Source organism: Mauremys reevesii, linkage group 2 (assembly GCF_016161935.1).
Source record: "Mauremys reevesii isolate NIE-2019 linkage group 2, ASM1616193v1, whole genome shotgun sequence".
Taxonomy (NCBI): domain Eukaryota; kingdom Metazoa; phylum Chordata; order Testudines; family Geoemydidae; genus Mauremys; species Mauremys reevesii.
Genome location: NC_052624.1, coordinates 76,770,551 through 76,795,667, shown reverse-complemented (window position 1 = coordinate 76,795,667; position 25,117 = coordinate 76,770,551). Strand labels below are relative to the sequence as shown.

Genomic DNA, 25,117 nt, shown 5'->3' with positions numbered 1-25,117 from the left:
TTTATTTTCCTGTATCCCACCCAGCTGTCCTTTTTGAGATTTAAAAATTACAAGAGAAAAAGACAGACTAATGATATTCAGTATATATCCCTCCTTTTTCATGGCAGTTTTTAGGAGTCAACAGTGTAGGAAATATAGGACCTCCTCTTGCCTTTGTAACTCTTTTCTCTACTCATATTCCTATATTTAAAAAAAAATAAACCTGTGGTATACATTGCATTATAACATGTAGTTAGATTAACCATTGTTGTCTTGCCTAGCATGCTTGGTACATGAGTTCAAGCATTCCTTCATAGCTGTGCCCCTTACCTTTTCTGCTACGGTTCCAATGGAGCATCAACACTAAACATCCTCCACCACCATGTCCTGTGCAAAGCAGGTAATTTGGGGCAAATGCTGTCATTTGCCATGGCATAAACCGAAGTTCTGCATACATTACGCAAGTAGAAATGTGCTAGTCATACAATATCCATTCTCTATACATTCTGTGACAGTTTGTGCTTGGGTTACACTTCTGCCTGTCAGCAGTTGGAGACGTATCACTTAATTTAGCATCTACCCACAAAGAAAAAGCTTGTCATTGCAGAGTCCTCAGCTCTTTCTCTCTACAGATGGGACAGCTCCCCTTCCTCTTGCTGATACTTAAGAACCTAGGGCCTGGTTCCTACTTTAAAATAAATCACACTTTTCTTTGTTTGAAGTTTTGTTGTAGCTGTGTTGATTCCACAATATTAGAGGCATCATGGTGGGTGAGGTAATATATTTTATTGGACCAATTTCTGTTGGTGAAAAGGGCAAGTTCATTTGAGAGCGTAGTGATTGTCTTGTTTCATCCACACAGTTATTGGGGCATTTAGTGCACTCGATGAGGTGCACCACATGGTGTGATAAGCACATATAGGACCCATGGATCTTGAAAGGTTTGTTGTGGGGGTATTGATCATTGTAGAAGTGGGGCTATGTCTGCAAGTTTTGCATCTGTTGTTATGAGAGACTGGTGCCACTTAGAATTGGTATGTCCTGGTCTGTGGGTGACACGAGACAGTCACTATGCTCTCAAGTGAACTCACACAGAAAAATGATAAAAGATAAAAATGCCCAATCACTTGTGAGTGAACACTTTCTTCACAAAATGATCACTCCATATCTGACTTCCGAGTCCTTGTCTTCAAAGGAAACCAGCTCAACTCCTTCAAAAGACAAGCCTGGGAACTTAAATACCATAACTTTGCTTGATACCAAAAATCATGGACTCAATGAAGACACTGGATTTATGGCTCATTACAACAATCTGTAACCACTAATCCTCCTTTGTCCTATGATTGTAGAGGCATTAACTAGCCATTTCACCTTGAAAGGTCTCTTGCAACATGTGTTAACTCCTTATCTCTTCCACCCTTGTATTTAGTTTTGACACTGAGTACTTTTCCCATATCTGAGGAAGACCTCTGTGTAAGCTCAAAAGCTTGTCTCTTTCACCAAGAGAAGTTGGCCCAATACAAGATATTACCTTTCCCACCTTGTCTTTCTTACATTCTTTGTGATTCCTTACTCTTTATGACAATAGCAAAAAATGTATTAATAATAATAAACAATATTTATATTGGAGTAACACGTAGAGGCCACCTAGTTTGGGGCATGACTGTGAAAAGTACTGTGCCAACCAACAGAAAATGAAAGTCAGAAAAGTGTAGAGGTGAAAGAGCTCAAGTAAATCAAATGGAAATGGTGGAGTTTACTATGTCTGCAGTTTTTATGACTCAGTTGTTTTATTCATTTCAGTTTTGCATTGTCATTTAGAATACTTTCATGACTGCAGATTCAGTTTCCAGTCGCACTGTACTTGCATTATTTTTACTGGAAGGTCTTTAAAGAGGCTACTATGAGCTGATAGTAACAATAGGAAAACAGTCCTCTTCCTAGTGTTGCTGTTGTGATGGCTACTTTCTGAACATATTAGTATGTTTTGATTATAGATTTATTTTTTGTTCCTAGTTTAATTACACGGATGTTGCAGAGAGACCCAAAGCGAAGAGCGTCTTTGGAAGAGATTGAAAATCATCCATGGCTCCAAGGGGTTGACCCATCACCTGCAACAAAGTACAATATTCCTCTGGTTTCATACAAAAACCTTTCTGAGGAAGAGCACAACAGTATAATACAACGTATGGTCCTTGGTGATATAGCAGATCGAGATACAATAGTAGAGTAAGTTACCAATTTTCTACATGCAATTTGACACTTTTAACATTATATTTAACTTGAGAACTACAAAATTTAATGCAATCACAGAAAAATGACTTTCTGCTTCTTTCTAAATGCTGAGACAAAGCCTCACGTTGAGCCTGTGTTAGAGTTCTTTATTTGAAGTAGTGTAGATTTAAACTGATGAATTAATTTTAAGTGCAGTTCTACTCTGAGAAATAATTCTGTAAAGACAGTATTGCAGGATTCTGTTTTTAATGTCTGTCTTACTCCTTATCAGATCCATTCAGTTTACAAATAAAAAGCTTCAAATTCACCATGAGTGCCAGGTAAATTGGGTTCCTCTTCGAGTGCTTGCTCATGTTGATTCCAAGTGGGGGTGTGCGCACAATGCACAGTCATCAGAAGGTTTTTCCCCTAGTGGTACCCATCAGGTCAGCTGTGGAGCCCCCTAGAGTTGCATCTTCATGGCAGTGTATATAGGTCCCTGCTGACCCGCTGCCTCTTCAGTTCCTTCTGACCGCCAGTGATGGTTGTTGGAGCAGCTCTTCTCTTGCTATGGCAAGTGATCCCCTGGTGCACTGTTTCCCAAACTTACAACACTTGCGTACCCCTTTTGAGACATTTGTCTTACCGGCGTACGCCTTATCCAGTGAAGATAATTTGGGGGTGGGGGGAAGGGTGGTAGCCACATTTTTATAACACCCTCCTAATTCATTTAATTCTGGATTAAATGTTCATTAGAAATAAATACAAAATTATATTACGTACAAGTTGAAACAAAACTTTTAATAGAAATAATAGTTACATATAGAAATAGTACTAGAAATAATTAAAATAATAGAAGCGAATCAACAGTCTGGCAGAACAGTGTGTGTGTGTGTGTGTATGTATATGTATATATATATATATATGTGTATATATAATGGTGAATTCGTATCTTGCTGAAATTAAAATACGCTGGTATGGTTAGGTTAGTGAAGAAAGCACTAGTTTTAATACTTACTATTTCGGTATTGAAAAATTTTCAGTACAAACCAAACTATTCAGTGCGAGGAATGGAACTGCTTTTGACCAGACACCATCGCAGGGATATCTGGCTCAATGTTTGTGATCTTAAGATGAAGATGGGGCTCCACGTCAATAAGACAATTTCGATTTTTTTGTTACCAATCAGCACAGAGAATCCAGTCTCGCACAAATATGAGGTGGGAAAAGGCAGAAGATACTTGACAGCTTTGTCCGATAGAGCTGGATATTCAGAGCTAACTCCCAACCAAAATCATGCCAGTGTATTTTGCTCAAATTTTGTTTTCAGGAAGTTATCTGAAGCTAGCTCCAAGAGCTGTTCTTCTGAAGCAGAGAGGTTATTTGGCAATGTTTGAACATGGATGATAAAAGGGTTCCTTATCCATTCAAAGGTGCCGTCCAGTTCAGGGAAATACTTACGAAGATCTTTCTGCAAGCTTTCCAAATGCTGCTTCATGGTTTGCAACACATCACTATCAAGTTCGTTAGTCGAGTTTATTACTAAGTCATGAAGAGATGGAAAGGAATCCAGTTCACGATGACTAAGACGTTTATGCCACAGTTTCAATTTTGCGACCATGGTGCTCACTTTGTCTTGAACATAGAATATGGATATGAGTTTCCCTTGCAAGGATAGATTGAAGTTGTTTAAATGAGCAAAGAGATCTGCAATATATGCTAGTTTGCATAGCCATTTCCAGTAGTGTATACAGTCTCGCAGGTTAAAGGTTTCATCTAAAAAACTTGCAGTTCTTCTCACAGCTCAAACAGGCGATTCAGAACTTTTCCACATGAAATCCAATGCACTTCAGTGTGAAATAGGAGTTGTGTGTAATCACTGCCCATCTCATCACAAAGCTGAGAAAACAGCTGGGCGTTCAGAGGGCGGCCTTTCACAAAATTGATTATTTTCACAGTTTCATCCAGTACTTGCTTTAGATCTGCCTGCATGTTCTGGGTGGCGAGTGCTTCCCTGTGAATGCAACAATGAGTTGATTTTGCTTCTGGCGCAACAGCTTGAATATGTGCAACAACTCCTTTCTTGGAACCAATCATGGCCCTGGCGCCATCCGTGCTTATTCCAATACAACAACTCCAATCCAAGTCACTGTTTTTGATAAAGTCATCAATAACTTTAAAAATAGCTTCTCCAGTTGTATGTGTTGGCATAAGTTGGCAGACCAAAATATCATCGTGGACTTCATTATTCAGCTCGTATCTGACAAACAACAAAAGATTAGCTAAATTCACAACATCAGTGGATTCATCCACTTGCAGTGCATAGTAGCGACTCTTTTGTACTCTTGACGACAATTGCTGCTTTACATTTTTGGCTATATCTGTGATTCTACGATGAACAGTGTTATTTGAGAGGGGAACATGATCTATAGCTTTGCTAGCCTTGCCTCCAGTCATCACTTGCACCATTACTTTGGCTGCAGGTTTTACTAAAGTCTCGCCAATCACTTCAGCAGTTCCGGACTTTGCAATTAAGTACGCCACACTATATGAAGCTTCCAAAGCTTTCATATTTTCACCTCCCATCACATTATGAATTGTTTTCTGGGATTTTTGAAGATCTTTCGGCCTATTTTCGAAGACTTCTACAGGTTTTCCCTCATATTCTTTGTTTGCTGTCGAAATGGCGTTTTAGGTTGGATGGTTTCATACTTTCATTTGTGAGAGTCTTGTAACAAATCACACATAGTGGAACAGGCTCCACCTCATCACCAGTCCACGAAAATCGCAGTTTAAGATATTTTTCAAAATATTTGCAGGCTTTTTTTGTTTTCTTTGCTGCTGATACATTCAGTAAACTTACAGATGGTTCAAACGGTTCACTAATTTTGTCGTCACAATTGTCTGATGTAGCCCTATCACACTGCATTTTGAAGCATAATTATCACTAACATCCGTATTTCCTTCATAATTTTCTTTTGTACATTCCAAACTTCCCGTTTTTAGCCAGTGATCCATTGTAAATGGGTTAAACAAAAAGAGAAATTTTGTATATTAATACACACCAGGTATGTACTTGCCAGGAGTAGTTATTCACTTTTATCCGTCAGTATGCATGCCACAAAGGCCACGTGTATTGCCTGAGCTGCGGTAACAGTGCATGCATGGTTTGTGTCGGCACGCCAGCTGATTTTTACTGGCACGCTGCCACCCGGGCTCAGCCTGCTGCCGGCCCCTTGCCACCTGGGATCCCGGCTGCCGGCCCAGCTCAGCCCACTGCTGGCCTGGATGAATAGGACCCCCGGCCGGCAGCAGGCTGAGCGCGGGGCTGGTGGCTGGGACCCCGGTTGGCAGGAGTCAGCGGATGGAGCCCCAGACTGGCAGCGGGCCGAGCTGCTCAGCCCGCCGCGGGTCTGGGGTTCTGTCCACCGGCCCCACTCAGCTGGGGTGAACGAGTCGCGTACCCCTTGAAACCCTTTCACTTACCACCAGAGGTACGCGTACCACACTTCGGGAAACACTGCCCTAGTGGACTGTTTCTAGTGTTTCTGTATAGTTAAAAACTTAGTATCAGTTAGGGCTTTTTTGCAGGGGGTGGAGGGCACACTTAGGCAGACTCAAGGCCTTTGGTCCCAGGCAGAACTTTCGTTGCAAATCAACGTCAGGAAGATAAGTGCGGTCTGCCTTGCTTGCCAGATGTTCCAGGCTTATCTGGAGTGCAGGTGTGTATCGGTATTGACCAATAACACATCATCAGTGACATTCTATATAAACAGACAGGGTGGTTCTCGCTCCTCTCCCCTGTGCTGGGAAGTCCTCAAGCTGTGGGACTTCTGCATTGCCGATTCGCTACATCTAGAGGCATCATACCTTCCAGATTTCCAGAATGAGCTGGCTGATCATCTCAGCAGGTCATTTCACAATCACGAGTGAGCCCTCTGCCCGGATGTTATCAACATCTTACAATGGTAGGGGTTTCCCCAAATAGATTTGCTTGTAATGAAGTATAACAGGAAGTGTCACCAGTTTTGCTCCTTTCTGAATCACAGCCTGGGCTCACTTGCAGACGCTTTTCTCCTCCCTTGGAAGTACCACCTACTATATGCTTTCCCACCCTTCCCACTTGTACACAAGGTACTGCTGAAAATCAGAAGGGAGAGAGCGTCAATGATGTTAATAGCACCAGCATGGCCTTGCCAACGCTGGTTTACCATGCTTCTAGACCTGTCGGTGGACATGCCAATAATTCTGCTCCGATCTTGGATTTGATCACCCAGGACCATGACGGCCTCCAGCATCCCAATCTGTAGTCGCTCCATCTCACGGCATGGAAACTCCATAGCTGAACCCCTTGGAGCTTACATGCTCAGATCCTCTTAGAGAGGTCCTCCTTAACAGCAAGAAGCCATCCATGAGGGCCACCTATCTTGCCAAGTGGAAAAGATTTTCCATTTGGGCATTACCAAAGCACACTCAGGCATCAGTTCCCTTTATCCTATACTTTTTGCTGCATCTAAAACAGCAAGATCTGTCAAAATCATCAATAAAAGTGCACCTGGCCACTATCTCAGCTTTCCACCCCGGTGCGGCCAGTCGGTTGGTTTTTGCGAACCCCATGGTGGGCTGCTTTCTCAAGGGATTAAACAGACTGTACCCTCAAGTAAAACAGCCAGCTCCTCCATGGGATCTCAACCTTGTGCTCTCTAGACTGATGGGAACTCCTTTTGAGCCCTTGGCAACATGCTCCCTCCTCTACCTCTCCTGGAAAGTAGCGTTCTTGGTAGCTATATTTTCAGCCAGGAGAGTGTCTGAGCTTGAGGCCTTAACTCGGAGCCCCCATACGCGGTCTTTGATAAAAACAAGGTGCAGTTGTGACCACACCCAGCCTTCCTCCCAAAGGTAGTTTCACAATTCCACGCAAACCAGGACATTTTTCTTCCTCTGTTCTTTCCTAAATCCCACGTTAGCAACAGGGAACAAATGCTCCACTTCCTGGATGTCAGACGAGCATTAGCCTTCTACGTTGAAAGAACAAAGCCATTTAGAAAATCAACACAACTCTTCATTGCGATTGTGGAGTGTATGAAGGGGCTTCCAGTCTCGTTCCAAAGGATCTCTTCTTGGATCACGCCCTGTATCCGGGCGTGCTATGACTTAGCAAAGATACCTTCCCCCCTGCTGACAGCACACGCCACAAGGGCACAGGCATATTCAGCAGTGTTCCTGGCTCAAGTTCCTATCCAGGACATCGGCAGGGTAGCAATGATCCACACCTTTACATTGCACTACACCATTACACAGCAGGCCAGAGATGATGCAGCTTTCGGCAGAGCGGTGCTATAATCAGCGATCCCATAAACTCCAACCCTGTCTCCTAGATAAAGCTTGGGAGTCACTTGCTTGGAGCTGACATGAGCAAGCACTCGAAAAAAACAGTTACCTACCTCTCATAACTGTTGTTTGAGATGTGTTGCTCGTGTCCATTCCAATACCCACCCACCTCCTCTCTGTCAGAGTATCTGGCAAGAAGGAACTGAAGAGGCCCCGGGTCGGCAGGGACCTATGTACGCTACCATGGAGACGCAACTCAAGGGGGCTTACAGCGACCTGATGGGTACTGCTAGGGGAAAAACCTTCTGACGACTGTGCATGTGGCATGCACATACCCACTTCGAATAGACATGAGTAACACATCTCAAAGAACAACAATTATGAGAGGTAGGTAACCGTTTTTTCTTTCCCTCTCACACGTTGCCAGTAAAATATTTTGTGGGCCATAGGATGTCCTCTTACATTTCTTAGACCCCAGTGAAGACTGATAGCGTACAGTGTAACTAAAGGCCTCATTTAAAGCCTGATCCAATACCCACTGAAGTCAATGGAAAAGACTGACTCCAAGTTAATGGGAAGACAAGACTCCTGTTGAATTCACTGAGGCCTTTGAAGATAACACGGATTGCACAAAGGTTAACTGAAGGGAAAATTTGGCCTATAGAATGTTTTAAAGAAGATGATGGTGATGTGTGAGAAAGGAAGAACACAACTTAACTGCCAGAGCACACAGTAAATTTTCAGGGCTGGTAGTTAAATACAGTTAAAATTGCTTGCCATCTGAGAAGATTTGATAAGCATTGATGAAGCCATTGGGTCACTTTTTGGAGTAGAACCACAGTTTAACTATGGAGTCTGGTGCATTTCTTCAGTCTAGGACTGACCATCTGTTCTACTTCCATTTTTCAGCCAAACAGAGACAAGTTTTAAAATTATGCTGTGTTATGAACCAGTTTCTGACAAGTGAAATTTATGCATGTAACTGGTCAAGAGTAAATTTGATACACGTTTTATTAGATATTTCTAATACTGTATTACAGTTTTAAGGTATCTTTCAGTTTTAAAGCTATGTGATAGATCCTGCTATAAAACTTTTGTAGGCACTTTTAAATCCTACTTAAGTCCAATTTAAGATTTCAAATTTTGATCACAAAAGCAGAATAAAGTATAACTTAGTTACACCACAGGAATTATATACTGTATCTCTACAGAAATGCTTCTATCTAAATCTTACTATTTTTTATCAAAATGGCAGTCTTGCCTCACAAAACTTTTTTGTCGTCATCATTAATCTCTGGAGTTCATCCTGCAAATAATCTGTTTTGTGGATTTTTAACACTCTGGTTGTAAAACTAATAAAATATTACTTTGTACCTTAATGTCTAATTATAAAACAGTTTAGTTTGTTGACATTTTATATAATTAGTAATATTAAATATATTATGTGCTCACCATTTCAATGTTGGATGGATGGATGAATAGATTCCATCCCTATTTTCCCCACCACTGTATCATATCATGGCATATTTTGTTGAGGAAAAATAACAATTAGAAATTTCTCAATGTTCAAACTGAGTCTGTAGTTATGTTGGTGCTAACAGTCTTGGGAGTGCTAATATAGACACGCGATCAGCATTTTAAACACCATCTCATTTAGATCTGAGTAGTGTTCAGTCACGTGGTGTGCTGATGGCTGCCTAGGGTACTGTCTACACTAACACTCCCCTGAGTATTATTACTAGTGGAGCTTAACAAGTATTTATAGTGATGGGAAATTTTTAAGAGCAAATGGCTACTATAGACACCGACTTAGAATAAAGATTTTAAAAAAATCAGTATAAAAGATTTCTGTGGTTTTAAGTAACTCTTAGATCTCTTTAAAATGTAAAATGCTTATTCTGATTTGTATTACATCTGTCACCTTAAAAAGCGAGGCTGTTTTTGTGCAACTAGTTTATTTTGGGATAAAAAATATAGCTTTCCTTCCAAGTAATTTTTGAAAACGTTGCTTTGTTATACAGTGTTACTAAAACTATTACTCATCTAATGATTTTAAATTTAAATTTTCTATTTCTTTGTCCAGAAATTATTAATATGTTATAAAAAATAGAATTAGCTTTCCTGCAATTTGTCTGGATAACAATCTACTTTGCACCAGTAAAACTTTTTTAAAACAATAAATGTTTAACAGCCTTCTAAGGGGTGCGGTGGGGGAGAGGGGGACAGAAAACCTAACTGGCTTCAAGACTGAGCTTGATAAGTTTATGGAGGGGATGGTATGGTGAGATCGCCTACAATGGCAGGTTGCCTAGTGGCGACTGCCAGTAGCAAAAATTCCCAGTGGCCAGAGACAGGATACTAGATGGGGAGGGCTCTGAATTACTACAGAGAATTATTTCCCAGGTGTCTGGCTGGTGGATCTTGCCCATGTGCTCAGGGTCTAACTGATGGCCATATTGGGATCAGGAAGGAATTTTCCCCCAGGTCAGATAGGCAGAAACCTGGGCTGGGGGCTGCCTGCCTCTGCAGCATGGGGCATAGGTCACTTACAGGTTTGAACTAGTGTAAATGGTGAATTCTCTGTAACCTGAAATCTTTAACCAATGATTTGAGGACTTCAGTAACTCAGCCAGAGGGTAGAGGTCTGTTAGAGGAGGAGTGGGTGGGTGAGGTTCTGTGGCCTGCAATGTGCAGGAAGTCAAACTAGAAGATCATGATGGTGTCTTCTGACCTTCAAGTCTATGAGTCCGAGTCATAAAATTTTATTCATAAAAACAAAATGTCTTAAGGACTTTCCAGGTATTAAAAAAGGAAAATTTAGGATTTAGAAGCTTTAAATGTTTTATTTCTAAAAATATTAAATGTATGCAGTAGCTTCGAAAAGGCCTCTTAAACTTTCAAGGGCCCTGGGAGACCCCATTATACTCATTATTTTAGATCTTCTGGTAGATTATAGCATCTAGGAAGCTCCTTTAGTAACCTTAAAAGCTCAATTATGTTGCAAGTTTGCTATGACAACACTGGGGGAATGTGAGAGTTTGCTCCAACTGCTTCAAAACTAAATGTTTCCACTTCACCTCAGCATTTATCAGTCAGTGGGAGAGGCCATTATTGGAACACAAATTCATATTTGATTATTGTTATTGCTTAAATATGTGTAAGAAAGGAAAACTTATTTAGCCTTTGGATGCTTTCCTAAATGTATCCAAATCTAATGATTGAACTTGCCATATTTGGTTGCCCAGATTCTAATAAACCAAAAGCCGTGTTTCAAGATGTCAAAAATACTAATTTCTATTTTCAGGAACTTTTTTTTGTGTGAAGCACTCTAAGTTGTGTCGGCTATGTGTCCAGTTTTAGAAAATCATTGGTGTGTGATGTGTTCCATTTTTATTTGTTTCCCTTAGGGCCTTGGAAACTAACAAATATAATCACATCACTGCCACTTACTTCTTACTAGCTGAGAGGATTCTGAGAGAGAAACAGGAGAAAGAAATTCAAACCAGATCTGCAAGCCCTAGCAACATCAAAGCTCAGTTCAGGTGAGAATTTAGACACTTCAGTGATTTAGTCAATTTAATCAGAATGTTTTGAAATTCCAAGATAATTTTGTTTTATATATATAACACATATATATATATATATATATTCATTCTTTCATTGCTTGTTCCCAACGTCTTGGGAGAAGTGCAGCTGAACAAGCTTCAGAATAGATGTTCATATCTGCCATGGGAAGGTCATGTTCAGAGTGTCATACCTGTATTAGGTCTGATAGAGAAATGATTTGGTATGATTTCCTTCTGTTGGTGGTGTTTACACTTCATTAAATTCCACTTTGTAAAAACTATTCTGATGGTGTAATTCCCTAATTGCACTCCAGTGCTGATGGGGATCTGTCATAAAGGAAAAGCTGAACTGACGTTTACATAAGGATTTAATTGTTAGGTTGTGTTTTGGGCTTCAGTAAATCTAGGTTAATTCAAGTACTTCTCAGGATGAAGCCCTTAAAAAGGACATCCATTTTGAGATTTTTAAAATAAGTTAGATGTATTTATTGATTAAGGAAACATGTTGAAATGGCTGTCTTCAATCTACTTGATTTATTTCTTAGCTAAACTGATTTTTAGTAATAAAAATGTTTTAAACGTAGATCAGTAAGTTTAGTTTATTTGTCAGTGTTTCTCAACAACTGTTTCATGGACAGGTGCTGGTCCCTGTGATTTACCTGACACAGTTTAGGAAGGCAACAAGCCAGTCCCTGATATCAAAAAGGTTGAGAAACACTGATCTACATAATCCTATTAAAATTAATCCTGGGGAGATTCTGCGGGACAGTGCGCTTGCAGAAAACAGTCTGTTGTGTGTCCCATCTCCCCCCCCCCCCCTGCAGATTTCCTTCTTTTCCCTGCAGAAAATGGCTGGGAGGCAAAGGGAAGCCACGTGGGGGCTTGACCATGTGCAGTTTTTTGGGGGGAGTTGGGGGAGGTTGTGGGAGAGGTGAGGCATGGGGGCGCACACAGGGTTATGTGCCACTGCCCCCTCCTCCCTTTCTGCAAATGCAGAGCTGTCCAGCTCGGAGACTGTCTCTCTGGCTCCGCTGACTCTGCAGCTGAACACATCCTCCTGGGTCCCAGTGCCAGTTGGGCTCTCCTTCTGTGTGCTGAGAGTCTTCCTGTTTTCTGTGGAACAGTGAGTGCCAGTGGTGGGACTGGATAAGGGGGTGAAGGGTGAGGGAAAGAGGCAGTGGGGAAGGAAGAGGGGTGGAATAGGGCAGGGGAAGGGAATGTGGCATTGAGGGGAGGGGGATGGAGAAGAAAATGGGATAGGGGAATGAAAGGGGGAAGCGGGAGCCTGGCATGTGGCAACCCCTCGCCAGCAGCTGGGGCTCCCCTGTTAAGCAGGCCCATCGAACCCTCACCCTGACAAGCCCTAACCCCTACACCTGGACCCCTCCGACAAGCCTCCCACACCAAGACCCCCACCCCACTAAGTCCCAACCAGCTGCACCTGGACTCCCACCCCATCAAGGCCCACTCCCCCAGCACGTGGACCCCCACTGAGCCCAACCACCATCACCTGGATCCCCTGCAGAGTCCCACTTCCCCTGCACCCGGAACCCGCCCAATGAGCCCCTGTGTATCCAGATCTCCTACTAAGCTGCCCGCACCCAGGTTGCCCCACACAGAAACCTCTCACCACACACCTGGATCCCCCCCACTAAGCCTCTCCACACTTGGATCCTGCTGGACTGAGCCTGCCCAGCGACGCTTGGTGCACCTGGCACAGAGGGACCGGACCCCGGGATGTTGCTGGGGCAGGCCCAGCCCTTGCACTGTGTCAGGGTCAGGTGCAGCCTCACTGCCAAGTCCCTGTACTGGGAGAGGTGGGGACTTCAGGGTGATCTCCCACCTCAGTGCAGCCAGTGGCCTGTGCTCTCCACTGCCACGTTGGAGACACATTTATTTATTAACAAATAGAATTTGAAAAAATTTGCAGAATTTTAAAAAATTGTACACTTAATTTTTTGGGGAGAATTCCCGCAGGAGTAAAAAATTTAATAACCTTCAGCAAGGCTCCTGAAATCTGCGGTAGCTCCATCTCATGTGGCAAAGATAGGAGAAATCTGCTTCTGCTTTTGTGTATATAGCTGGTATCAGTTTGTTCACCCAGCCTGCCATTTGCTGCAGATCTTCAAGTAACCTGAAAGCCTTTAATTCTTTTGCATTTTCAAGTTTAGGTTCAAATTCATGCTGAAGAAAGAAGCAGAGAGGATTTTAGTGTGAACGTGCCGAATTGAAAGTTTCTGCTATATTTAAAATGTTCCAGGGGCGGGGGGTGGGGGGAGAGGTCCCCTCTTCCCCTAAACTCTGAGTTTTGTTTGGTGGCATTAATGTGTTGAGTGAGATTTAGGTAGCAAGCCTGCTGCTGTTAGGTTCCCTGAGCAAGGATCTGTTGACTTTGAGAATCATCTTTGAGTTATTGCCCTGTCTTATCATTTTTGGAAAAATTATGGAGGTTGTGCTGAGGTAGTTACATCAATATTTGTATTCTTTAAATCTTTGGTTCCCTCCCTTCCCCAGTGACTGTCTCTTTAAGGCTGAGGTATAGTACAGAGTGGTGGTAGTTAACCTTCTTCCAGTGATGGATGAAAATCAGGTGCCTGTGCTGATTCTTTTTGATCTGTTGCTTGCCTTCAGAATTGTTAACCTAGGTCTGCACTCTAGTGGGTGGAAATGAAAATACTCCTGAGAGGCTCCATACTTTTATTTCCAAGGATGGTATTGGGCAATTGTTCTTCTGTTCCAAGGGTTTTGTCATGCAGGATTCCATTTTGTCAACATATATAGGGAGTCATTAGGAAGAATAATGGGGAAATGTGGATTGTGATATCTTTCCATTTTATATCCCCATTTCATTGTTGAGGGCTAATTAACTGAGACTCAACTCATACAAGGCTGAAATTGCTGTAGACTGGGGGATACATTTGAAGAACTAGTTCAGTTCCCTTGACTGGAAGAGTTTTCCTGCTGTTTCTGATCTAGGTTTACAGTTTTGGTGGCACTACACGCTGTCTTCCAAAGCCTATTTGAAAACTTCAGTGAGTTCGCTTAGTGGTCTTTGCTGCAGGAAACATGCTTGTACTGTATGGTCTGCACTGGCTGACAGTTTATTGCTGCATGCAGTTAAGTGTTCATTTTTATCTATAAACCCCTAAATCATTTTAATTTTGCTGATGAAGAGATTACTTCTCTCCTACTGTGGTACCATGGCCTTTCATTCTGACACTCCCAGGATACCCTGTTCTTATTTTACATGAACTAAGATGAAAGAATCTGTGCATTTTTCAAAATAAATCCAAATAGAATACTTGAATTTTTCAGTGTTTACTGTTAGAACAGTCAAAAAAACTTAGCACCATAAACTGAAAACCCTGAATATGCCTTCAAATGACAATGTTTTTAAAAGATTAAGTTTTATAGCACTGACTTTCAGACCTCCCAACAGTCCTGGTTTTTGCAGGACTGTCCTGCAAAACGCCAGTCCCAGTTGAAGTGGCTCTTGTCCTCTGGGGCTGATGGGGTTTGGTTCCCTGCTCCAGGCGTTGCAACCTGGACGTGGCACATGGAGTTGCAGTACCACTCACTCAGATTTGCCCTGCCCATATTTCTCTTTCTCCCCACCACCCCATCAGTGGGGCCAGGCCAACCACTGGAGAGGGGAATTGAGCCCAGCCAGCCCCATGGAATGGGACAGCTGTGGGGTGAGTGCAGGATAGGCTTGCAGTGCAACCCCTCCTCCCCCGGCTGCAGTCAATTCCCCACCCATCAGAGGCAGGACTTGTCCTGCTTTACCAACCTGAAATGTTGGGAGCTATGCTGCAGTTCTGGCATGCTGAGTTGAAATATTTTTTTGTTCCACATTAATATTTCATTATACCTGGTAGTGTCTGCTTAGGAAATGTCAAGAACTGAAGTAAGTAAGGTTCTTTTATATCAAGACTGAGGTGAGTTGGTAGAAATGCTTGGAGTAGTTTGCTTAATGCCTGCCCTGCAAATATTCCTTTGCTCCACGTGACAAGCTGAGCTACATACTTTTATGGATAGTTGGCTCTTACAGTTCCAAGTAGTTTTGAGAGCGTTACTAGTTGTGTAGATATTGTCCTCGATCCAAAAGATCTACCAAAATAAAGGCCTTATAGGGAAGAAGACAGACTGCTGCATAACTTAGATTTTGCATTTAAAAATGTTTCCAAATAACTTATCTGACCCACAGGCTGGAGCTTTTCTCTCATCTCAAACCTATTGGAAATCATAGAAAATAAATAAGAAAATTGTTGTAGAAATTATACAGTAGCTATTTTCCTGTTGTAATTCATGACAGTAAAATGTTGCCTAGTTATGATGATGATGTTACTATCAAGATTACATTGTTCTCCTTTTTATCTTTATCTCTTACAACACACAATGTCTCAAAGCTCCTATTTCATTGACACCACAGTCCATTCTGAAATCACTGTATGTTTTTGCAGATTTTTTTAGATATTCGTTTTCCAGATATTCATTTAGATAGTCATTGTTTCTAGTTTATATTTTAAGTTCTATTTTGGGAACTAGTGCTGTTTGTAGAATAGCATTTTAAAATACCCAGCATGCAACATATCAGAACTCTAGCTTGTTCTTACTTTAATTAAAAGTTGCTAACAGAATGAATGGCATGTTACAGGCTAGAGGGAGACCTTGATAACACATACTAATACTACAAATTGTATTGAGGGCCAGCTCCCCAGCCACTTCCAATAGTTCTCTGTTGAGGGAAACTTCCTAAATAGCGTGAAGCCGACCTAGGGGTTGGGAGGAGGTAAGGCTGCAGCATGCTCCCCAGTGTGCTATCACAACCTGGCACAACTTAGAGGGACTTTGTGACTGCTGTACCCAGGGCTCAGATTCAACTGTTACAATGTAATGGCCCTTTCATACTTCCACCTTGTTCTTGAAAACATCATTGATGGGTAGTGACATTTTCCTAAGTTTGCAGAACCTGAAACAACACCTCTGAGAGGTCTGAACTGTCCCATTCATCTCACTGGGTGCTAACTCAGTTGCCAATCATACTTTAAATGTCAGTCATCAAAGCACATCAGAAAGGAGAAGATTCTAGTCTGAACATTTCCACAGGGGCACCCCCAGTGAGTGGCTTTGGACGATATCACCACTTTTTCTGCCCTCAAATCAAGGAGGAGTCTAGTAGAGCTCATTGGACCCCACTAAACGGAGCTAAGCACAGAGAGCATGCATACATGATCATAGTTTGAACATCTGCATAATCAACTGTGAGCAGTGTCTGATGTAGGTGGAGCGTAGAAGAATACCACTACCTCCTCCACCTCCCAGTTTGTGTCAGAAAGCCACAAATGTAACCCATCCTCAGGTGAACCAAGGACTGCTCTGATGCACTGAGAATCATACTGGGTCAGACCAATGGTCCATTTAGCCCAGTATCCTGTCTTTCACCAGTGACTGGTGCCAGATGCTTCAGAGGGATTGAACAGAACAGTGCACTTTATTGAGTGATCCACTCCTGGTCAAACAATCCCAGTTTCTAGCAGTGAGAGTTCAGGGACACCCAGTGCATGTGGTTCCATCCCTGACCATCTTGGCTAATAGCCATTGATGGACCTATCCTCCCTGAGTTTATCTAATTCTCTTTTGAACCCAGTTATACTTTTGGCATTCACAACATTCTCTAGCAATGAGTTCCACAGGTTGACTGAAGAAGTACTTCCTTATCTTTATTTTAAATCTTCTGCTTATGAATTTCTTTGGGTGACTTCTGGTTCTTGTGTTGTGTGAAGGGGTAAATAACACTTTCTTATTCACTTTCTCCACACCATTCATGATTTTATAGACCTCTATTATATCTCCCCTCAGTTTTCTCTTTTCCAAGCTGAAAAATCCCCAATCTTTTTAATCTGTCCGCATGTGGAAACTGTTCTATGCTCCTAATAATTTTTGTCACCCTTCTTTGTATTTTTTCCAATTCTGATATATCTTTTTTCAGATGAGATGACCAGAACTGCATGTATTAAAGATGTGGGGATACAATGGATTTATAGACTGCCATTATATTTTCTGTCTTCTTATCTTTCCCTTTCCCAGTGGTTCCTAATATTCTGTTAGCTTTTTGAATTGCCACTGCACACTGAGATGTTTTCAGAGAACTATGTATTAGGACTCCAAGATCTTTCTTGAGTGGTAACGGCTAATTTAGACCCCATCATTTTGTATGTATAGTTGGGATTGTTATTTCTAATGTGCATTACTTTGCCCTTATCAACACTGAATTTCATGTGTCATTTTGTTGCTCAGTCTCCCAGTTTGGTGAAATCACTTTGTAACTCTTCATAGTCTGCTTTGGACCTAACTATTTGAGTAATTTAGTATCATCTCTAAACTTTACCACCTCACTGTTTACCCCTTTTCTAGATCATTTATTAGTATGCTGAATAGCACAAGTCCCAGTACAGATCCTTGTGGGTGGGGAGCTGCTATTTACCTCTCTCCACTTTGAAAACTGATCCTTTATTCCTACCCTTTGTTTTCTGTCTTTTAATCTGTTAATGATCCACGAGAGGACCTTCCCTCTTATCCCATGACTCCTTACTTTGCTTAAGAGCCTTTGGTGAGGGACCTTGTCAGAGGCTTTCTCTGCATCTCCCTTGTCCGTGTGCTTGTTGACCCCCTCAAAGAATTCTAATAGATTGGTGAGGCATGACTTCCTTTTACAAAAACCTTGTTGATTCTTCCCTCACATGTTGTGTTTATCTATGTTAATTCTGTTCTTGACAACAGTTTCAACCAATTTGTCTGATACTGAAGTTAGGCTTAATTATCTGTAATTGCCAGGATCACATCTGGAGTCTTTTTAAAATAGCAGTGTCATATTAGCTATGCACCAGTCATCTGGTACGGAGGCTGATTTAAGCAATGGGTTACATACCACAGTTAGTAGTTCTGCAGACTCGTATTTGAGTTCCTTCAGAACTCTTCGATGAATAACATCTAGACCTGGTGACTTATTACTGTTTAATTTATCAGTTTGTTCCAAAACCTCCTGCACATCTATCAATGTGATATATGCCATCATGTGCCAGCAATGTCCCTCTGCCATGTACATTGCCGAAACTGGACAGTCTCTACGCAAAAGAATACATGGACACAAATCTGACATCAGGAATCATAACATTCAAAAACCAGTGGGAGAACACTTCAGTCTCTCTGGTCGCTCAATAAGAGACCTCAAAGTGGCAATTCTTCAACAAAAAAACTTCAAAAACAGACTCCAACGTGAAGCTGCTGGAAATTTACTGGAATTTTAATTTGCAAACTGGATACCATCAGATTAGGCCTGAATAAAGACTGGGAGTCGTTGGGTCATTACAAAACCTAAACTTAATTTCCCCAATACTAATTTCTCCCTACGGTTGCTCACACCTTCTTGTCAACTGTCTGTAATGGGCCACTCTCTTACCACTTCAAAAGTTATTTTTCCTCCCTTGGTATCCTGCTGTTAATTGATTTATCTCATTAGACTGACCTCACACTTGATAAAGCAACCCCCATCCTTTCATGTATTTATACCTACTCCTGTATTTTTCACTTCATACATCTGATGAAGTGGGTTCTAGCCCATGAAAGCTTATGCCCTAATAAATTTGTTAGTCTCGAAGGTGCCACAAGGACTCCTCGGTGTTTTTGCTGATACAGACGGCTACCACTGAAACAATGGTCAACTTTCCTCAACTTTGTCACCTAAAATGAATGGCTCAGGTGTAGGAATTTCCCTCAGATCCTCTGCAGTGAGGACCGATGCAGAGAATTCATTTAGCTTCTCCGCAATGGCGTTGTCTTCCTTGAATGGTCCTTGATCGTTCAGTAGCCCCACTGATTGTTTGGGAGGTTTCCTGTTTCTGAAGTACTTAACAAAAGAAACTATTAGTTTTTGTGTCTTCTTATAGTTCGTGCTTCAGGTTCTTTTTTGGCCAGCCTAATTATACTTTTACACTTGACAGAATTTATGCTCCTCTGCATTTTCCTCAGTAGGATTTGACTTTCAATTTTTACAAGATGTCTCAAACTGCCTCTTTTAATCTTGTTTAGCATGGTGGCATTTTTTGATGGTCTTAATGTTTTTGTTTTATTATTTGGTGTATACATTTAGTTTGGGCCTCTTTTTAAAGTTTCTGTGCAGTTTGCAGGGATTTCACTCTTGTGACTGTTCTATGGTACTGTGATTAAATTAGGATTTTTACTATATTTGACTCTGTTCTCTTTCAGCTATAGTGTCACTCCCCCACTCTGTCATTCCTATATATTTTGTACCCTGGTATTACTGTGTCTCATTGATTATCTTTGTTCCACCAAGTTTCTGTGATGTCAATTATATCAATATCCCAAGTTCACCCATCTTAATATTTATCTGCCTTCACGGGATGTAATTGAATGGGATTCTTTTTTGGTTATTGACTGTTTCTATCCAGTTCCTACCTGTACTTTATCAACTTCTATCCTCTCTTCTTTCCTGTGATTTGGATTAACATCCATTAGAGGAGTATTTATTAAAGGGGTGTCTGTCCTGACCGTGTGCTCCTCTGCACCTGTTGGCTTCCCCCAACCTTTAGTTGAAAAACTCTTCTGCAACCTTTCAAAGTGTCACTTCTTTCATAACTGCTTTGATTTGAGGTTCATGCTGAATACATTTGTATTACATTCAAAGTTCCATTCACTTGCAGATAAAATGTCTTTGAAAGTATCATGTTTTATTTGGTGCCTGGACTCTCATGTCTTGTTGGTTGAATATTGAAATGACTAGCAGAAATTGATTTTGTAAAACTAGCAACGTGTCTGAGCAAATATGGCTTTTATATTGTTGAGTGAAAACTGGGAAGAATAAAAAAGCTCCAGATTAACCTTGTCTACAATACCATCAACCTTAGATTGTGTTTGAAAAGCTCAGGACCCTCCCCGCTTAGTCCCTACTGATTCTAGACCTCCCACAAACATTAGATTTAGTGTTTTCTGTGACTTTGAAGAAAGATTTTTTTCCCATTTTTGTTTTCTGAGAGCTGTCATGGATTTTTCAGATCTCAAAATTGGCAACTTAAGAAAAATGATAAGTATAATTTAAGTTTTCTTTAAAATACATATTTATAAATTGTACTGGCTTGCCAAGTAGGATAATTGCTGTGGCCTTTATGATCTCTATGTACTGTGAAGATTTGCTATTGTGTATTCATTAGCTGTCAATCAAATCTAATTTTACTCCTTTTTTTTCCCCTTCACAATCTCTTACCTAGGCAATCATGGCCAACAAAAATCGATGTACCCCAGGACCTGGAGGATGACCTTACAGCTTCTCCTCTCTCCCATGCAACTGTTCCTCAGTCTCCAGCTCGCACTGCTGAAAATGTTCTTAATGGTCACAGAAGTAAGGCACTTGGCGATTCAGCAAAGAAAGAGGATATCCCTGAATTAGCTGGGCCAGCACTTTCAGTGGTTCCTTCAGTGAGCTTAAAACCCACTACTAGTGGGCGGAAGTGCTTGTTTAGAGTAGAAGAAGATGAAGAGGAAGATGAAGAAGATAAGAAACCCATTTCTCTTTCAACTCAAGTTGTTTTGCGCCGCAAGCCTTCAGTTACAAATCGTCTCACTTCCAGGAAGAGTGCACCAGTCCTCAATCAAATCTTTGAGGAAGGGGAGTCAGATGATGAGTTTGACATGGATGAGAACTTACCCCCAAAGCTTAGCAGGTTAAAAATGAATATTGCTTCACCTAGCACAGTGCATAAGCGCTACCACAGAAGGAAAAGCCAGGGTCGGGGGTCTAGCTGCAGTAGCTCAGAAACTAGTGATGATGACTCAGAAAGTAGGAGACGGCTAGATAAAGATAGTGGGTTTACATACTCCTGGCATAGACGGGATAGTAGTGAAGGGCCACCTGGAAACCAAGGAGATGGTGGTGGACAGAGCAAACCAAGCAATGGAAATGGAGGCGTAGACAAAACAAGCCCTAGTGATAACAACAAAAGTGGGGGAAGTCCCTCCACGGGCTCTGGTGGTAGCACTAATAACACTTCAGGTTCTACTCGTAGATGTGCTGGATCTGGAAACTCAATGCAGTTATCTTCTAGAAGTGCAGGGGACCTTGTTGAAAGCCTAAAATTGATGAGCCTGTGCTTAGGTTCCCAGATTCATGGCAGCACTAAATACATTATTGATCCTCAAAACAATCTGTCATTTTCCAGTGTGAAAGTGCAAGAGAAATCAATGTGGAAAATGTGCATAAGTTCTAGTGGGAGTGCAAACCCAGCTTCATCTTTGGGCAGCATAAAATTCTTTTCTGACCAAATGTCAGACACAGCAAATGAGTTGGAACGGATAAAGAGTAAGAACTTGAAAAATAACGTGCTACAACTACCTCTCTGCGAAAAGACTATATCTGTGAATATTCAGCGGAACCCCAAGGAGGGACTGCTGTGTACCTCCAGTCAAACTAGTTGTTGTCATGTCATTTGACAATGACCTGACTTAATAGCTCAATCTACTTGACAACACCATTCTTCCTGTTCAGAACTGTGAACACCTTATTTCAATGAACCCCATTTTTTGTCTTAATATTTTAAAGTGGGCTTTATGAGCAGTTATTTATTACATTTTAATTTTGTGTTTGCTTGATGGTATGACAATGCATGGTCTTTGTGCATGCTGCTAGCCAATACATCTTTCTTTCCCAACATAATAGACTATTTTATTGTGTAATTTTTACATGTATAATTTTACTATGGAAGATCTGGATTAAATTAAAATGTATATCTGGATCCTAGTGTAAATGTAGCACTTGGAAATTTCATATTCTGCACTTAAACTAGAGAGAGAGAAGCTTTTGTTTGCTTGTGAAATGTTAATTCTTGTGCTGACCTTCTGTGATATCTAAAATATGTGATATGTGGCATACTTCTGTGTGTCTGAAACAGAACCAAAGCAATAATGTTTTGATGCTGAAAACTCCTCAGGGAGCTTTCACATGTTCCAAGGCTTGTACAAAGCAAAGATGCACTGAAAATTAGTGATCTTAAACTATGATTTTAAACCCACACCTATTTGTCTTAAGCTATATGGTTAAAGTTGTGGCTCAAAATCAAACTGAAAAGATCTTGTTTTTCTATAGGCAAGATTTTTTTACAAAGCAACTAGATTTGTAAGGCAGCTTTTTCCCATAAAATATGTTGATATTACAAGCAGACAATCTTCTTTTTTAATATAACAAAGGTAAATTATAAAGTCTACTTCTGAGTTTTTACATTCTAACTGAAAATAAATAGTTTGTATACATTATCTCCGTTATTAGTAGTCGATCATGACAATTACCTTAAATATTTTAGCATTTCTTATTCTAAGTATGACTCTTAGATCTCAAAATGCAATAAAGAATGGAAAATGTTTAAATAATTGGATGCAGATTTAAATTAATCAGTATTATTGTCTGATATAAATTTTCCTCATCATTAGACTTTTTGGCCTTTGTCAGGACTTAATATGTTGTGTTGTCTCCTGTATTTACTATGTTCTGTTAATTTCCCTCAATAATCTTGTTTTCTATTAAAATCAAGTCCAATATTTAAAAAAACTAAAAATTGGCACATAAGAAAATATCCTTCTGCATTCTTTAAAGCTATTAGCTTTTCCATTTTGTGTCCCCATTGCCACTGAAACAATGGCAAATTCGTGCTTTAGAATATTTCTGTACAAAAGATTACTTTTGACCAGATGAATTAACTTTTGTGGAATTTTATTATCTAGAATAAAATATATTGCAGATTCCTAATTTTGGGAAGGGCAAGAATGTTTTATTTTTTCATGCTGTGCACTGGGTCTTCAAAGCAATGCTAGTAAAAATTGGTGGTATTATGTAGCAGCACCGCAGCCAGACATTGAATGTCTGAAAGGAGTTTACACTGTTTAGCATATTGTAACATTTACAAAATGGTCAAATACAATGCATTTCATGTACACTGTAGAGTGAGTAGAGCACCAAAGAACTGCATTACATTTGGTCATCATTTCTGTAGTTCACACTGGCTTTTCTTAATTAGTATGATACATTTTATTAGGACAGTCTACATCGCACAGGATACTTTTACTGCCTAGCCTAGCTAGGGATTATAGATTCTGCTCCCTAAACAAAACAAGTGATAAACATTTTACTTTATGGAACTTTTCAGTTTAAGCTACAGTTGCAGTTCAGTGAGTGTGATATTTATAAATTGAAAGCTACAAGAAGAGATGTGTGGGTGAAGCCATAGAACACATTTGCTTGATATTTTTGAACAGGGATCTTATAAAGGGCCAGAAATAAGATGTGTGGTTCACAGACAGTGAGCATAACATCTATATTAAAAGTAAGAGAAAAGTTTATAAAGGGCATTGGCAATAAACTATTGCAGCTTTTTTTTCCAAGTATTGTAAATACTTTCCTGATATTATGTACAGCCTTGGAATGGCACCTTTTAACTAACCCCAGGTGTATTTTGTTTCCAATGTTTTTATATACAGATGTATATATGGTGCTCACTTTAGAACAGCAGTGTTGACCATTTATGCTGCATAGCTGTATTATAGCCTTATTAGTTGTGTATGGTTGGTTGAACTTCTGGGTGTACAAAAGTTAGTCTGAGTGTTGTCCTTTTATCCATTTGTTCATAGGTGAATGATTGTGCATGTGTTGTATGTTATATTATGTTGTCATGTAAAAGGAAGGGCGAGAATAACCACTACATTAAAATAATATTGGACCAAACTATTTAGAGCAAGTAAACAGTTTCTTGTACCCCTTAACCTGTCTTTAAAAGTTGCATATAGTTATGGTAGTGTATAAATTTAAATATTGTGGAAAAACAATTAGTCTTGTATTTTTCTCTGTGTGTATATATAAATGTACCTTTAGCAACTTTATCTGTATTTAAGATGTGACAATCTTGACACAGAATTTTAAGAGTAGCAGTAAAAATAAAATAGAACAGAATTAATTAACTTCTCACCAAGAAAGAATGTATGTGTTAAGAGGGTACAGAAATATCAGCTGATCTTGTCGGTTGCTTCCAGCAATGTTTGGCTTTCTTCATTGTATAAACATTCATGGTGTGAGACAGAAATGGAAAATCCAGTTAATAAAAATGACATCTTGATTGGTGCATAAACTTTGTTTTCCATGTCAACTTTATACACTGCTAATCAGACTATTCATTCTACACTGGGGGGTGAAATAAAATCTCTTCTGCTTTAGTATCACTTATCAGAACATATGAAACAGTGGTGGTGGTGTTTGGTTGAAACAGATGGGAACATCTTTGCAACATTAGGCACTTTTGTGAATCTAGCCTACTGGCACTACTGACATTTACAAAACCATCATTCAGCTGCCCCCTATTCCTCTAGGTGCCTAAATTTCTGCTGGTTGGGTATGCACACTGTCATCTAGTGGCTCAGCAGTGGAGCTCCTACTTCAGCCCTGACACTCTAGGCAGGGCCTGTCTGTCCCAGTAGAAGAGCTCAGTGCATGCTTAACTTGCACAAGAGACAGCAGGCTACAAGCAGACAGGGAATTTTTGGGTCTGGCTGGTGGCTAGGGTACTTGGGATGAGGGAAACCCAAGTCTGAAGCCTTGATTTATAGCATGAACTTGAACCTCACTCTTCCCATAGCCAAAGTGAATGCCCTAACTACTAGACTATCAATCACTCACTTTTTTTTCTGGCCCCATACATACTTATTTTTACATGGGACAGCTTCAGAAGAGACTGAGATACAGAGTAGCCAGGTGGTTGGGGCACTCTCCTGGGATGTGGGAGACCAGGTTTCAAGTCCCTGCTTCAAATCAGGCAGAGCAGGGATTTAAAAACAGGTCTTCCATGTTGCAGGAGACTACCCTAACTACTGGGCTATAAAAGGGATAGGCTTTCTTTCTCTCTTCTCCCCCCCTCCCCCCTTCCCGTGTAGCTGAGGGTTCATGTCAGAATTCTGAGCAAAGGAGAAAGCAT

General features: G+C 40.7%; 1 protein-coding gene across 4 annotated transcripts in view; it reads left to right on the top strand.

Moving 5' to 3' along the window:
- Positions 1 to 24,291, top strand: part of SNRK (SNF related kinase) — an 87,095-nt gene extending 62,804 nt beyond the window's left edge. For all 4 annotated transcript variants that reach the window (XM_039525157.1, XM_039525160.1, XM_039525159.1 and 1 more), the window contains 3 exons: positions 1,996 to 2,208; positions 10,932 to 11,066; positions 20,378 to 24,291. In XM_039525157.1, the coding sequence (XP_039381091.1) occupies positions 1,996 to 2,208; positions 10,932 to 11,066; positions 20,378 to 21,596 (1,567 nt within the window). In that variant the 3' untranslated portion in view covers positions 21,597 to 24,291. The remainder of the gene's footprint in view (positions 1 to 1,995; positions 2,209 to 10,931; positions 11,067 to 20,377) is intronic.
- Positions 24,292 to 25,117: the final 826 nt, after the last annotated feature.